The sequence below is a fragment of the Chiloscyllium punctatum genome, chromosome 36, assembly GCF_047496795.1.
Source record: "Chiloscyllium punctatum isolate Juve2018m chromosome 36, sChiPun1.3, whole genome shotgun sequence".
Taxonomy (NCBI): Eukaryota; Metazoa; Chordata; class Chondrichthyes; order Orectolobiformes; family Hemiscylliidae; genus Chiloscyllium; species Chiloscyllium punctatum.
Window position 1 is genome coordinate 42,937,878 of NC_092774.1, and position 15,981 is coordinate 42,953,858.

Here is a 15,981-nt window from a genome sequence, read left to right on the forward strand (position 1 = left end):
TAAGATTAAGAGCAATCAAAGGTAGTCGTGAGAAGTTGTGCGTGGAATTCAGAGGAAATAGAGGAATGGCTAAATGAATCTTTTTCATCAGTATTCACACAGGGAAAATACTATGTTGTTGAGGAGAATACTGAGATACAGGCCACTACCCTAGATGGGACTCAGGTTCACAAAGAGTTGGTTATTGCAATTGTGGAATGTTTGAAAATAGCTAAGTCCACTGGGCCATATGGGATTTATCCTCGGATTCCCTAGGAAGCCGGAGAGGGGATTGAAAAGCCTTTGGCTTTGATCCTGGTGTCTTAATTATCTACAGGAATAGTGCCAGAAGACTGGAAAATAGCAAATGTTGTTCCCTTGTTCAAGAAGGTGAGTACAGTCAATTCTGGTAATTGTAGAGCAGTGAGCATTACTTCGTTTAAGGGTGAAATGTTGGAAAAGATGATAAGAGATAGAATGTATAATCATATGGAGAGGATGAAGTACATTAGGGACAGTAGATACGGTTTTGTGAAGGGTAGGACATGTCTCACAAACCTTACTGTGCTTTTTGAGAAGGTGACCAAACAAGTGGGTGAGGGTAAAGCGTTTGATGTGGTGTTTTTGGATTTCAGTAAGGTACTTGATAAGTTTCCCACGGGAGGCTATTTCAGAAAATGCAGAATGGTGATCTAGTGGTTTCCATAAGAAATTGACCAGATGAAAACAGACAGAGTTTGGTGGTTATGAGAAATGTTCATGTTGGAGTTCAGTTAATAGTCGTGTATCACGAGGATCTGTTTTGGAGGCAGTGCTGTTTGTCATTTTTATAAATGACCTGGACGGGAGCGCAGAAGGATGGGTTAGGAGGTTTGCGAATGAAACGAAGGTTGGCAGAGTTGTGGATAGTGATTAAGGATGTTGTGGATTACATAGAGACATAGATAAGCTGCCGAGCTGGGCTGAGAGATGGAAAATGGAATATAATGCGGAAAAGCGTGAGGTGATTCACTTTGGAAGGAGTGACAGGAATGCAGAGCACTGTGTTAATAGTAATATTCTTGGTAGTGTGGATGCACAGAGAAATCTCGGTGTCCATGTCCGTACATCTCTGAAAGTTATCAACCAGGTTGATAGGTTTGTTAAGAAGGCATACGGTGTATTAAATTTTATTAGTGGAGGGATTGAGTTTCGGAGCCATGAAATTATGCTGCAGCTGTGTAAAACTCTGGTGCGGCCGCACTTGGAGTATTGTGCAGAGTTATGGTCACTACATTCTAGGAAGGATGGAAAGGGTTCAGAGGAGATTTATTGGAATGTTGCCTGGTATGGAGGGAAGATCTTACGAGGGAAGGCTGAGGGACTTGAGGCTGTTTTTGTTCGAGAGACGACCGTTGAGAGGTGACTTAATTAAGACATATATGATAATCAGAGGGTTAGATAGGGCGAATAGTGAGAGCCGTTTTCCTCGGATGGTGACCGCTACCACAAGGGGACATAACTTTACATTGAGGAGTGATAGGTAAAGGACAGATTTCAGAGATATTTTCATTATTCAGAGAATAGTAGGGGCATGAAACGGCCTGCGTGCCACAGTAGTAGAATCGCCAATGTTAAGGGCATTTAAATGTAGGTTAGATGGGCTTCAGAACAGTTTCACAGGTCGGTACAACATCGAGGGATGAAGGGCCTGTATTACACTGTAATGTTCCATATTCTATGTTCGATAAAAAGAAAATGTGGTCTCGTTTCCAGACAGGAATGCTTTAAATTTACGAGGTCCAATCAAAAATTGAATGGAAAGAAATCCATTTGTCTGTATTGAGAACACAGGGAATTGTTTTTGAAATTTAAAAAACCGTCTAAATTAAGGGAAATATTAAGCGATGTCTTTTATGATCGCGATAAATGTAAGGTTCAAGAGATTTGGCTCTTGAAGGAGGGAGGTTCACAGAAACAGTGTGTACATTATACAACAGCAAGGCGTGATACATTTTGAAAGCTAATTTTAGGAAAAAAATGAGGTTATGGGAATTAAGAATAAGATTTCGGCTATAAAATAGGCGTTAACTGTTCATTTCTACTCCCTGGTGAAATTCTGACAACTGTGATAGAAATCACAGTTCGACGATGGGGAATTGATCAATGTGTGCTGCCAACCTGTACAACGTGTTGGTGAGAACCGGGGAAACAGTTTGAGGATTCGAGCTGCACCATTTGTTAGAAATTTGAGAAGACATTTGTTCACCTAAAGAGTGGTGAGAATGTGGATTTCATTACCACAAGAAGTAGTTGACACTAATATATTGAATGTGTACAACAGACGGCGAGACGTAACACTTGGAGGGAACAGGGTAAAATGTTGTGGGGAGAAAGCAGGATTAGGCTATTGATTTGGACGATGAGTAGGATCATGAAGAATGTCAGAGCAGGCTCGAAGGTCTGAATGGCCTGATCCTGTTCCTATCTTCTATGTTTCTATTTTTCGATATAGTAGAGATTCTACTTGAGTAAGGAACAATTTTGCTCCCTCAAGTACTTGAACAAGGCCTCCAATTCCTTTTGTCTCTGTTGTTTAAACTGACTTCTGTTGACTTATCAAAACCACAATGATATCAAAATTAAAAGCTTGCACAAAATTAGTTCCTGATTATTACATGAGATCAAATTGCCTCGTTAGCAAGAAATGTAAAACAGATTATTGGAAATAAATCATTAATATTTCCAGACTTGGTTTTTGTTTTAACAGAAAGAAATGCTTTAATAAGTAGATGGGACAAGGTTCAGGGAGTCGTATACAGAACGTCGATTCTCGGAGGCTGAAAGTACATTGATTAGTTTTGGGACAGTTGAAATGAGGAATTCTTCAGAAGCTAGTGCATCAATAGAAATGTCTCATACGATTTCAGCTCGAGGAAATTTTACAGTTGGAGTTGAGTGCAACCATTGAGAGGTTGAGGACAAGGAAGAGAATGCTGAAATCGAGGGATTGCTTGACATGGCAAAATTATATCACAAAGCAGAGAGCCGGTCCTACGTACTTGGCCTGAGATTAAGACATCGGCAGAAGGCGATTAGAAGACCCAAAGTTAGAAAGTTGGGGTTTGGCCAGGGATGCATTTTCTAGATTGTACAAATTTGTCTTAATGTTTGAGCAGTAGATAAGCTCACCGTCAAACCAGACAGTGAAGTTAGATATAAAAATAGGTAGTCTTAACGAGGAAGTTGAGTGGCGACCATTTAGAGGTTTATAAAATCATGAGAACAATGTATTAGGTAAATATCAAAGTATATTCCCGAAGGGATAGGAGTCCAAATCTTGAATGGATAGGTTTAAGGTGAGACGGAAAAGATTTAAAGGAATCTGCTGTTCAAGTTTTTCTTTGCACAGAGCGTGGTGTGTATGTGAAATGACCTTCCAGAGAAAGTGGTAGAAGTGGTACTGTAACAAAATTTAAATGATTTTCGGAAGGTAAATGAAGAGGAAATGTTTGTAGAATATGGACCAAGTATCAGCAAATGAAGAAGGCCCTTGGAATGCTTTCCGTTATTGGTCAGTACTCTGAGTATGAGTTGGTAGGTCATGTGACAGCTGTACAGGATATTGCTTCGGCCGATTTTAGAATATTGTCTGTAGTGCTGGTCTCCCTGCTTTGGGAAGGACGTTCTGAAACTTGAGAGACTTCAGAAACGATTTACAAGGATGTTTCCAGTGTTGAAGGGTTTGAGATACAGGAGATGCTGAATTGGCTGGGACTATTTCCCTTGCTGCGTCAGAAGCTGATTTGTGACCTTATCGAAGTTTATAACATTATGAATGGTAATGAGAACTTAAATAGACAATACATTTTCCCCTGTGTGAGGGAGTCCAAGATGGAGGGTGAAGGATTAAGGTGAGAGCGGAAGATATGAAAGACTTCTAAATGATATTTTTTTCTCACTGGGGATGGTGCGTTTATGGATTGAGCTACCAGTTGGAGGTTTGCAAAACTCCAACATTTAAATCGCATTTGAATGGGTACATGAATAAGAAGAGTTTAGAAGGATACAGGCCATGTGCTGGGAAATGGGACAAGACAAAAATTCAGATATCTGGTCGGCATGGATGAGTTTGACCAAAGCGTTTGTTTCTTTGTTATCAATGATTCTCTGACTCAAATGGCACATGTTCAATTTAGAAAAACTGTTCAGCATGGACGAATTTAACTGAAATGTTTCTTTCTGCTCTTTGGACTCCAACAGTCAAACAAGTGTGGAGCTCACCTCAAGGTTAACTATGATGCCAACGTTACGAGAAACCTCTTATTGCAACATGATAGTCTGATACAATAATATTATTTTTGGGGTATTATTTGAGAGTAATCGATTGTACATGACATCACTGAAACAATGTAGCCATCTATACGCAAGAGAGTAAGTCTTAATTTGTAATTTTAGGCATACAGCCTTCTCCACCAGTCATCAGTCTCCACTATTCTGCAACTGACGAACAGAGGGCAAACGGATTTCTGCAGCTGATTTGTCTAATTAGCGGATACTATCCTGAAAGAATTGCATTGGCCTGGCAGAAGAACGGCAATACCATAAGTTCTGGCTTTACAACTACATCTTCAACGAAAACAGTGACCAATGATTTTAGCTCTACAAGTTTGCTTAAAGTGTCACTGCAGGAATGGAACAGCGGCTCTGTGTACAGTTGTCAAGTTTCTCATTCTGCTACCAACAGTAACCAGAAAAAAGAAATTAGTTCAACATCGGGTAAGAAAACTAGACAACCTCACAAGCTCACATTCATTACCATAATCAGTTTTGTAATAAATATTAGAAAAAGATGGAAAATTATGTTGTTGGTTTATTACTGCGGATGAAGCATTCTTGAATTAGTTGCAGTGAGTAATATCAATGGGAATTTGTAATCCAGAGAAATGTTACAGCAAAAATGAGTCGAAATGAACCAGGTACCTAAACCCGCTCTTTCAAAAGAAAAGTGGAGAATAACATCTGAAATTATTTCCCTTTGCTCTGTATAGGTCTGACTGAAATAACCAAAGTTCTTGGAAGAAGACAGAGGAAAGGAGACAGATATAGAGACATTATGAAGAAAGCAACTGAATGAGAGAGATTAGTGAGCAAACCTCTTAACTGACAAGTTTAGGCAGAGTTTCTGGATATGCTCGGTATTAAAAATTATTTATACAACGTGGTAGTCCCCCGCTTTTTCTTATTTTCCGAGTCAATTCAGAGAAGCAAAATAAAGCCTTGACAATGCACACACTTCATCACAAAGGAATCATTTTCAACAATGCGTATTTCTGAAGCTGTCGCTAGTGAGGATTTAGTATTGTCTGTTGCTGATTGTTGCCATGCAATCGGAGAAGGGATGTATTGGGGGGACAATGTTCAGAGTAGCTAAGGGGAGAGATAAGGTGTCTGGTGGAACAGAGGTAAAAATTTGTTATTGGAAGGGGTTTGACAGAAACAACAGGCTTGCGCCAATATGTTTATTTGGAACATTCATTATATAAATCAGATTTTAGACAGGACTTTAAAATACCCATTGGTGAGAACGATCTCAATGAACGTATGTGCTTAAAATGCATCGACCGTCACGATGTGGTAAACATTCTGTGTCTCCACCTGTCTTCCTTGCTCTAGAACTCTCTTTTGTTCCTGTCAATTTTTTTCCCTCACACACAAACAAACACAGGACACAAGGGAGAGAGGGAAAGAGGGAGAGAGACGGTTGCATTCTTCATCCCTTCCTTGTTCATTGATTTTGACATTCTTGTTGCACTCCTGATTACAATATTGGAACAGGGACCAGAATCTGAATCTCTGATTTCTCTCTCACAGAGATAACTGTATTATTGAGGGATCCATTGGTTGAAGAAATCTGGATCAATAAAAGTGCCATTCTGGTTTGCGAAGTGCTTTCTACAGTTTCCAGTGGGGTAGTTATCTCTTGGATGGTGGATGGAAAGGTGCGGAATGAAGACGTTCAAATTGAAGCAGCGAACATAAACCAATATGTGACAATCAGCCGCTTGACTAGCACCGTGGACGAGTGGCAGAGTGGGGTGGAATACACATGTTCCGCAAAACAGGATCAATCATCACCCGCAATATCAAAACGAACAAGAATGGCAAGAGGTTGGTGACAAGAAATATGCATTTGTACATGTCATTTTATTAACGAGGAAATACTAAAATTGTATGTAATTCTATTACAGTCAAATCAATGAAGCCATATATCCGCCTCCTGCCTCCATCACCAGAAGAAATTAAGAACAGCAGCACTGCTACGCTCACATGTTTGCTAAGAGGGTTCTATCCTGACAAAATACGCGTTTCCTGGGAGAAAGACGGAGCTTCTGTCAACGTGAACATCACCAATTTCCCCACCGCTCTGGAACAGGACCTGACCTACAGCACACGGAGCCTCCTCATTTTACCTGCAGCGGAATGGAAGAGCGGCGCAAAATACACCTGTACTGCCTCGCATCCACCTTCACAGTCCACTGTGAAAAGGGAAATCAGGAGCCCGAAAGGTAAGGACAGTGTTCTAGCAAACATTTTCAACATTAACACATTGTACTGAATATCGACAGAACATGAAATCTTAACCAAACATTCTAAGGTTCCAGTAATTTTAAAATGCACAAGATCTCTTGGAATGAAACAACTTTAGCACACTGCACATGGCTATGAGGTGAACAGGAGAAGCAATAACATCCAACAGGCACATGGTCTCAAGTAGTGTGAAGACTGCTGATCTAAACAAATGGAAGGAACTTCTTGTGGCGCATTGCCCTCTTGTGGCATCCTGGACCAAGATGCCAGTGTTTACTTGCCACCTCCTCCAGAGTTGTGTGTTGAGTTATCTGAACAGGTTGATGAGAAAAATAGGTTAACTCAAGACTTATATTAAGAGAAAGGGCTTAACCACAAGATTAATGCTTGAAGGCGTGTTGTCTTTCGAGAACAATGAAATTTGTTGAGAGGATGTTTGTGTCGAAATGATTTTGTGTTTTGCTTGCTTCGGTCACTGCTTCATGCTCCTCCTTTGATACCAGCTCGAGCGGTTGCTGACAGTCAACTGAAAGGTACTTAGAAATGCAAACATTTCTCGACGAGTAGAACTGATGCACATGAATTAACTTGTGCATTTGAAGGATTATATTGTTCAGCCCTCCGACCATGGAGGTCACATGGAGGATAGTGACAAAGGATGTTGTAGGTTACCAAGGGACAGAGGTAAGAGATAACTACCCCACTGGAAACTGTAAGATGGATTGAGGGTGCCAAGTGGAGTTTAATGCGGAAAGGTGTGAGGTGGTTCACTATGGAAAGAGATAATGAGTCAAGAGTACAGGGGCTAATGATAAGATCTTTGGTGGTGCAGATGAGCAGAGTGATCTCAATGTCCATGTGCAGAGATCCTTGGAAGTTGCCATCCATGTTGATGGAGTTATTAAGAAGGCATGCGCTGTTTTAGTTTTGATTGGTAGAGGGATTGAGTTTCGGAACCATGAGTTCATATTGCCTCTGTGAAAAACTCTGGTGCGGCCACACTTGGAGTAATTCGTCCAGTTCTCGTCACCACATGATAGGAAGGATTTGGAAGTTTTGGAAAGGGTTCAAAGGAGATTTGCTAGGATGCTGCCTGATCCAGAGGCAAGTTCTTATGAGCAAATAATGGTGGACTTGAGAATGTTTTCATCAGAGTGAAGAAGTTTGGGATGTGACTTCATTGAGATATATAAGATAACCAAAGGCTTAGATAGGGTGGACAATGAGAGCCTTTATCTTTGAATGGCAATGGATAGCACGCAGGGATGTAGCTTTAAATTAAATGTGATAGATATGGACAGAGGTCTGAAATAGTTCCTTCACTCACAGTGTAGTAGGGGCATGGAACGCACAGCCTGCTGCAGGACTTGACTCGCAAACTTGAAGGGCATCGACATGGTCATTGGATATGGATATGGACGAGAATGGCAGAGGGTAGGTTAGATTGGCTTCAGAGTAGTTTTACAGGTCGGGGAAGCATCGAGGGCCGAAGGGCTCGTACTGCATTGTAATGTTACATGTTCCATGTTCTAGATGATTAATTTCATTCTGATCAGTTTTTTTTCACAATTCCATTCCCGCCTCTATTACTTAATTGTATTAGCTGAAAGGTTTTGAAAAAGCAAGACTATTTGAATGGGACTGATCATGGAACGTAAAATATGAACCACCTATTGAGGGAGAAATGGTAATAGAGCGCGACTGAACTCAGGTTGCGAATCGACAAATTCATGTTAACAGTCTGCTCAGTTGAACAGAGACGCAGTGGAAGAGACGAACTCAGGACAGCCAGAGGAAAAGCAAGTATTTATACTTAAGAGTTTGGAAATCGAGACAGTAATATTAATCAACAAGGGAGTAGGTTTTGCAATATTCTCCCGCCCAGACAACCTGACAAAAGCAATAACATAACAGAGGAACTGCATAAGCTTTACAATATGCGCACAAAATAAAATTATGCCGTTTGAACTGCAGGATAGACATGGAGCATCATTCCTCACAAGTATTATTGAAACTTTCAGAGATAACCCGTTCTGTCAATTTTGTAACTGTACGAAAATTCAAGGTAACAATACAAGCAGAACATTCAAGAACCTTCTTTTCATTTGTACTTTACGTTATGCACAAAGAAGTAACTGTTATTGTACTAAAAGCAACCATTTTTCCTTTAGCAATCTAAAAGCATGCTTTCCCCTACGTTATGAATTCCTTTAAAGTTATCACGATTCTGAATAACTGTTAGTTTTGGCTATTCCCAACACCAGAGTTGAGAACTGAAAGACATGTGCTCGCAATATTTTAGATTTCCTCACTTAACACTCTTCAAAGAAGAGTAATATGAAAAACATCTGTTGAATGGGCCCTTGACTGGAACTGAATCATGCAGCAAGTACCTTTTATTTTCAAATAAATGTCTGCCGAGGAAATATGTAGCAAAGTCAGTTGAAAGGATGCAATCAATAAAAATGCAGTTTGATGTCACGTCAATTTCTCCATGAGTTTTTCTGACACAGAGCAAATAATGTTAGCTCATGAACAGGGGACACATATGATACGTGTTTGCTCGTCTGGGATTGAATTCCGATAAATGCAGTTCATGTGGCAGCAACTGTCTTCTGACACTGGTAACTGCAAGAGGTGAAAATGTGTAGCACTCGAGTGGAGACATTAGGCCTCAGTCTATCCAAGGCAGAGCAGTTTCCAAATTGTTCAAGGTTATATCGGAAATATGACTGCAGGCTTATCCATAATATTCAGAGTGAATGCAACCAATACGAAAAGGAGGACACAGCATCTGATTAATTAAGCCTAAACGATCTCAGAAAACAGATAACAGATGACAGTAAGTAAAACTATTTCCAACTCTAGTCGTGTTTTGGAATTGATTTCGATATTGCAGCCTGAAAACATGCATTTTTTTTCTGATTCCAGGTGAATGCCGTCAGACAGATATTTCTGTCAATCTACTGAAACCTCCGTTCGAAGAGATTTGGACACAAAAGACAGCGACCATTGTGTGTGAAATCGTTTATAGCAACTTAGAAAACATCAAAGTTTTTTGGCAGGTGAATGGGGCTGAAAGAACAAAAGGAGTCAAGACAGAAAATCCTGATTGGAACGGAAGTAAATTCACCATTGTGAGCAAACTTAAAGTCATTGCGTCAGAGTGGGACAGCGGTGCCGAATATGTTTGCTTGGTGGAAGACAGTGAATTACCAACACCACAGAAAGCTTCTCTCAAGAAAAAAATTGGTAAGTCGGATAGTATTGCAATAACAACAAAATTGAATTGATTTCGGAAGTCTGAAATGACAAAAAAAAATGTTTCGAAGAAACAGAACAGGAGTGGCAGAATCTGTGGAGAGAAAAATAGGGTAAACGTTTCCAGTCCAGTATGTATCTTCCTAAAAATATTAATTTATGATACTTTGATATAAGCCTGACTCATACACTAGTTCAATGTAAAAAAAAATCCTGCAAACCATTAATGCGTTACAGTAAATGGCCCCAAGTCAGCAGCAGCAAGTGGCTCACTGGTTTGCACTGCTGCCTCAGGGAACAGGTTCAATTTTAACTCGGTGTAGAGGGTTCCCATGTTCACGTGGGCTTCCAAAGCGGGCTCCAGTTCTCGTCGACAGTCCAAATATGTGCATGTTAGATGGAATGGCAATGGGGAATGTGCTTTTGTCGGGAGTGGGTCTTGGAGGGATGCCTTTTAGCGTATGGGTATGGACTTGTTGGGCCGAATGGCTTGTTAAAACGCTATGAGAAAATCATGGAAAGCCAATAGCCGTGGCTTCTTCTTTTCTGAAAATGAACGTGAAGAACTGTAAGTGGATTTGCACCACACGAACAGCAATCTTTGCAAAATGTATGATTGGCTCCAAGATTTAAACCAGCAAAGTAAGGGACATAAAATACTGCAGCATTCAGAAATATTTGCATAGTCTGAGAGATAGGAAATATTTTATAAACTATATGCATTACTAGCAATGAAATTCTAATGCAGATGTAAAATGGTCTCAGCTAAACAAACATCTCTCTCTTTGCAGACGACCAAATGCGTCCTCCTCAAGTTTACCTCCTGCAGCCATCGACAGACGAGATTGACGCTGAGAATTCAGCGACTCTGATGTGTCTCGTCACCAGCTTTTACCCAGCTGAGATCTACATTGGCTGGATGGCCAATGACACCCTTTTGGATACCGGGTACCGAACCCAAGTGGATAGCCAGGCGGGGAATGGTTCCAACTTCGTGACCAGCAGGTTGAGAGTCACGGCGGCGGAATGGAACAATGACACCACTTACTCCTGCTTAGTGGGACACCCATCCCTCAGCCGGGAGTTAATCAGAAGTACAAATAAATCTCATGGTAAACCGACAGCAGTCAATGTTTCAGTCGTACTAAGCGATGTTGTTAAAACCTGCACATAACTTGCAGTGATTGACTAACTGTTTTCCATAGATAGTTTAATGTTACTTTGGTAATAACTGTTTAAGTAACCGTTTAAGCATTTTCAATTCATTGCACGCATCAGTCACATTTAAGATCAGTGATCACTTTTGTAAAAAAAGAAAGTAGCCACTATTCCAAATTGCATCTGTCGGTAAAAGATAATTAAGCTTAGACTCTGAAATGCAAGGAAAGCCTTGTCTTGTAAGTCTGATCGTTCTGAAGATCACTTGAAACGTTCCACCGCGCTACTGCAGGAAAAAATAAACCGTGTTTAAGTCTGTATGTGGCTCCGATGATTGTAATAAATGCAGAATGGAAATACTTTGACTTACTTATTCTTGGTTTGCATGTATAGGACTTCCAGAAAGATGATTTTGACCTTGATTGAAATGTGTGTGATACCCACTTGTGAGACACCAGCACTGCAGCTTGTTTACACGTGCAGACCTTTAGAGCCACTCGGCTTCACTCTGAGTAAACCACACTTATCCTCACCATTTTTGGCTGCACCCCTCCACCATGCAGAGCCCATGGGGTATCACGTGGTTAAATAAAATGATTGAAGATATCATGGGGTCAACTTGTTCAGTATGCGAATCACTTCTCCAAATTGGCCTTACCTTCATGTAGCCAGTCTTGCCAAGTTCTCTACGTCCAGTCGTGACGTCCAGTCATAGTCTGTCGTATTTGTGTTGCATTTTCACAAGGATCCATGCTTGAGCCCTCATCCAGAGCAGGCTGCACGCATTCCATCACAGATATCATGCGAGCAAGCTCAGACTCCACTTCGACACTGATATCACATAATTCTCTCTCACAACCGTCTATTTTTCCTCTGTGTATGTCCAATACATCCTAAGACATGACATAACATCAAATAATGCAGAATCCAAAATCATTGTCCTCTGTTCTGTCGGCAACTCAGGTTCGTCACTCATTTTCATCATTCAGCTTTTGTCCATTTCCTGTGGTGACAGTTGTTTTCTTTTCTGACTAGAAATTCGACATAAATGGAATATCTAAGCCCATCAATCAACCCAACAGAAGACTGCCATATTTCTGGTTTGTCTGCTTTCACCAAAATCATATGATTCAAACTGACTGTTTCACCCATTCGTTGTCTGCTATATATCTTTCACTCTCTATAGTCTTACATTTACACAAAACTTAATTACCAGGCATATGAATTCGCAGAATTTCCCATTTACCCATCACTACTGAACTTTTCAACCATGTCTATTAATGCTTCCCTTGCAAAACGCTTCCTCACTTATCGAAATGATATTCAGTGAGTCAAATTCGTGTTTGGATACCGTTACATTCACTTATCCAGTCTTTCCATATATTCCATAGAACTTAGAACAATACAGTACAGAACAGGCCATTCGGCCATCGATGTTGCACCGACCTATGGACTTTTCTCAGCTCGCCCCCCCCTACACTATCCCAAAATCATCCATGAGCTTATCTAAGAATTGTTTAAATCTCCCTAATGTGGATGAGTTGACTATCTTTGCAGGTAGGGAATTCCAGGCCTTTACGACTCTCTGTGTAAAGAACTTGCCTCTGACATCAATCTTAAATCTATCACCCATTAATTTGTAGTTATAATACGGTTATAATTCTGATACATTATGACGAATTGCACTCGTACAGCGTCATTCCTGCATCAGTGCAAGAATCGCTGCTTCGAACGTCACCCATGTAGAATCTCCACACTAACCCTGACTATTAGCAGGCGAAATCAGAATTCACCTGGAGAATTAAAGCATCCATTTGAAGTATTATATGCGGATGCAAATCCATATTCAATTAGCTGATCCCATCGTTGGTGTAATAGCATAATGTCATTTCCAACCTGTGCACCAAACAGACCATTTTCCATGTATCAGTAGGTCTCCCAGCATCTGCGGAGAGAAAGCATTATCATTTTGTTCAAGTGACCTTCATTAAAACCAACGAGGAAGGGTCACTCGAAACGAAACCTTAACTCTGAGTTTTCTCCACCGATGCTGTCAGTTGCATTGGTATATAAATAGGAAGGATTTAGAAGATATGTGTCAAGTGCTGGCAGGTGGGACGAGATTGGGTTGGGATATCTGGTTGGCATGGACGGGTTGGACCGAAGGGTCTGATTCCGTGCTGTACATCTCTATGACTCTATGACTGTATGTTGTGAGTCTTTCAAGCAATCTTTGCTTTAGTTTCTGATTTACAAGATCAACAGATTTCTTTTCCTTTTTTAATTTAAAGTGTCATGGCTGAAATATCTCACACAGTAAGCTGAAACCAATGCAGCAATCTGGGGAGTTGTTTGGTAGATTTGTGTCTGGTTTCAACTGCATCTACGATGCCTCTTTCCCCCCAAAAAACTACATTTTAACATGGGAGGAAACAATCTTTAGCAAAGCATTTGCAACATTCCGAATCTGCAAGGCACAAATTTCACATTGGCTGTTCTGATGCGATGTTTTTCGTGATGTTATGTGTTCTGATTAGTTTATGAGGGAGGAATGCAAAGGATTGTGGTTCTGAAATGTATGCATGACCACGAAAGCCTACACCATTGATCAGGTGAAAGATAGCACGCTCAGGTAACCTGCTTTGATAAACATACATGTCTGAACAGCTGTTCATGAATGTGATGAAACTTTTTGACATTCAGTAGTTTTCGCAGTTTCATGACATGAGATACTTATTGTCAGTAGATTGCATCTCCGCATGTGACACTCTGCTTTGCTTTTCGATGTGACATAATTCCATGTTGAAAGGCATATCTGTGCGTGGATAGATCTGTTCAACGTGATGTGACAACTGTTCGTGCTGGATTGGTGATTGGAGAGTTCATTTTCAATTGTCTGTTCTATGTATCCTTCCATGAGGCTGTCTCTGAGTGGGGAAATTTCGAAACAAGTTTTGCTTTTGATGAGTTTCCCCGTGGTAGGCAATTGCACAAAATACTGAGGCATGGGATTGAGTGTGCTTTCACGGTTTGGGTCAACAATTGGCTAGCTGAAAGAAGAAGGTGGTGTTTGATGGGAAATATTCTTCGTGGAGTTCAGTTACTAGTGGTGTACTGCAAGGATAGGTTTGGGATCCACTGCTGTATGTCATTCTTATAAATAACTTAGATGCGGCATAGAAGGATGGCTTAGTAAATTTGTGGCTGACACTAAGGTTGGTAGACTTGTGGATGGTGCCGAAGGATCCTGTGGATAACAGAGAGACATAAATAAACTATAGAGCTGTGCTCAGATGCGACAAATGGAGCTTAATGCAGCAAGGTGTGACGTGATTGACTTTGGAAAGAATAGCAGGAATAAAGAGCACTGGGCTAATAGTAAGATTCTTGGTTGTGGAGAGGAACAGAGAGCTCTCAGTGTCCATGTACATCGATGCTTGAAAGTTGCCACCCAGGTTGAGAGGGTTGTTATAAGGCATACAGTGTGTTAGCTTTATTTGTTAGAGGGATTGAGTTTCGGAGTCACACGGTCATGCTGTAGCTGTGCAAAACTCTGGTGTGGCCGCACTTGGAGTATTTTATACAGTTCTAGTCACTGCATTATAGGAAGGATGTGGAAGCTTTGGAAAGGATTCAAACGATATTAACTATGATTTTGCCCGGTATGGAAATAAGACCTTATGAGCAAAGTCTGACTGACTTGAGGCTGTTTTCATGAGAGAGAAGAAGGTTGGAGGTGACTTAATTGAGACATACAAGATAATCAGAGAGTTCGATAAGGTGGACAGTGAGATCGTTTTTCCTCGGATCGCAATGGCTCACTCGAGAGGACATAGCTTTTAATTGCGGGATGATAGTTATAGGACAGATGTCTGAGGTAGTTGCTTTACTCAGAAAATAATAGGGGATTGAACGCAGTGCCTGCAAGAATAGCAGACTCGCCAACTTAATGACACGAAAATTGTCATTGGCTCGGCATATGGGCGAGAATTGAATAATGTAGGTTAGATATACTTCAGATTGATTTCACAGGTCGGTGCTACATCGCTGGGCCTGTACTGCACTCTAATCTTCTCCGTTCTGTGTTCTTTGTGGTATCTGGTTCTTCAGTGGCTGTTTTGTTGTATATTAGAAATACCGTGATGTATACTGGTCCAGTTATTCTGTACTGGTGGGGGTGTCAATAACTAGAGCAGATTCCTCAGGTCATGTAATGGGGTATCTACCCATGTCGGAAATTTCGTTTGAGTTGAAGAATGATGCTGCTGCTAACATAGAATCTGTACATGTACAATCTTACGTAACATGATGACAATATTAACGGTGAAGCTTTTTCTGTGGTATCTGTTCATGCTAAAAAAAACCTCATTTACTGAGGGTTCCATGACATTACGTGCTGGTTAGTTGTTGAAACGCGTAAGCCACCATTCTATATCAGCTGTTTGAAGCATACGTTTTGGATAGACAGAACTGAAATAAAGTTTTAGAACTGCCTTCTATCCACTTCTCAATTTCGCAGTAAATATCCATTGTGCCAAAATATCTGCTTGCCATCGTAACTCGTCATTTTCATTGTTCTCTCCTCAGTCACTCGATACCAACTCACCCAGCTCCACTGAAGTCTTGTTATCAATTGCATATGCGTAAATTAAACTGATTTGCTTTTGGGTTGCGATCGATGCCAGTTGCAGCTGTTGCTGAGAGCACACAGCAGGTCAGTTCATACCGAAATGGCATTGAGAGACTAAAACCCCAGACGTGAGCTTTGAATGCATTCTGTGAAACAGTATATTAAAGTACGAGACTTCTGCGATCGTGATTGTTTTGGATGAAATGTCCAACTGCCTGAATACATTATGAGCAGTAATTTCTTTGCATCAACTATACTGGTGTGAATTCAAGATTTCTTGATGACAGGCATTATATTGGCATTAATTAAGGTTTCATTAATTTGAAGAAAACATTGCGTCAGTCGAAATGGAATACATAAACTATCATTCTATTGTTGGACGA

At 40.6% G+C, this 15,981-nt stretch overlaps 1 gene segment (V, D, J or C); it reads left to right on the forward strand.

The window, feature by feature from the left end:
• The window catches only part of LOC140460451 (Ig heavy chain C region-like), a 36,739-nt gene that overhangs the window by 7,984 nt on the left and 12,774 nt on the right, over nt 1-15,981 (forward strand). Inside the window, 5 exon segments of the C gene segment in view lie at nt 4,417-4,737; nt 5,833-6,129; nt 6,210-6,527; nt 9,481-9,801; nt 10,602-10,922. Coding sequence covers nt 4,417-4,737; nt 5,833-6,129; nt 6,210-6,527; nt 9,481-9,801; nt 10,602-10,922 — 1,578 coding nt within the window.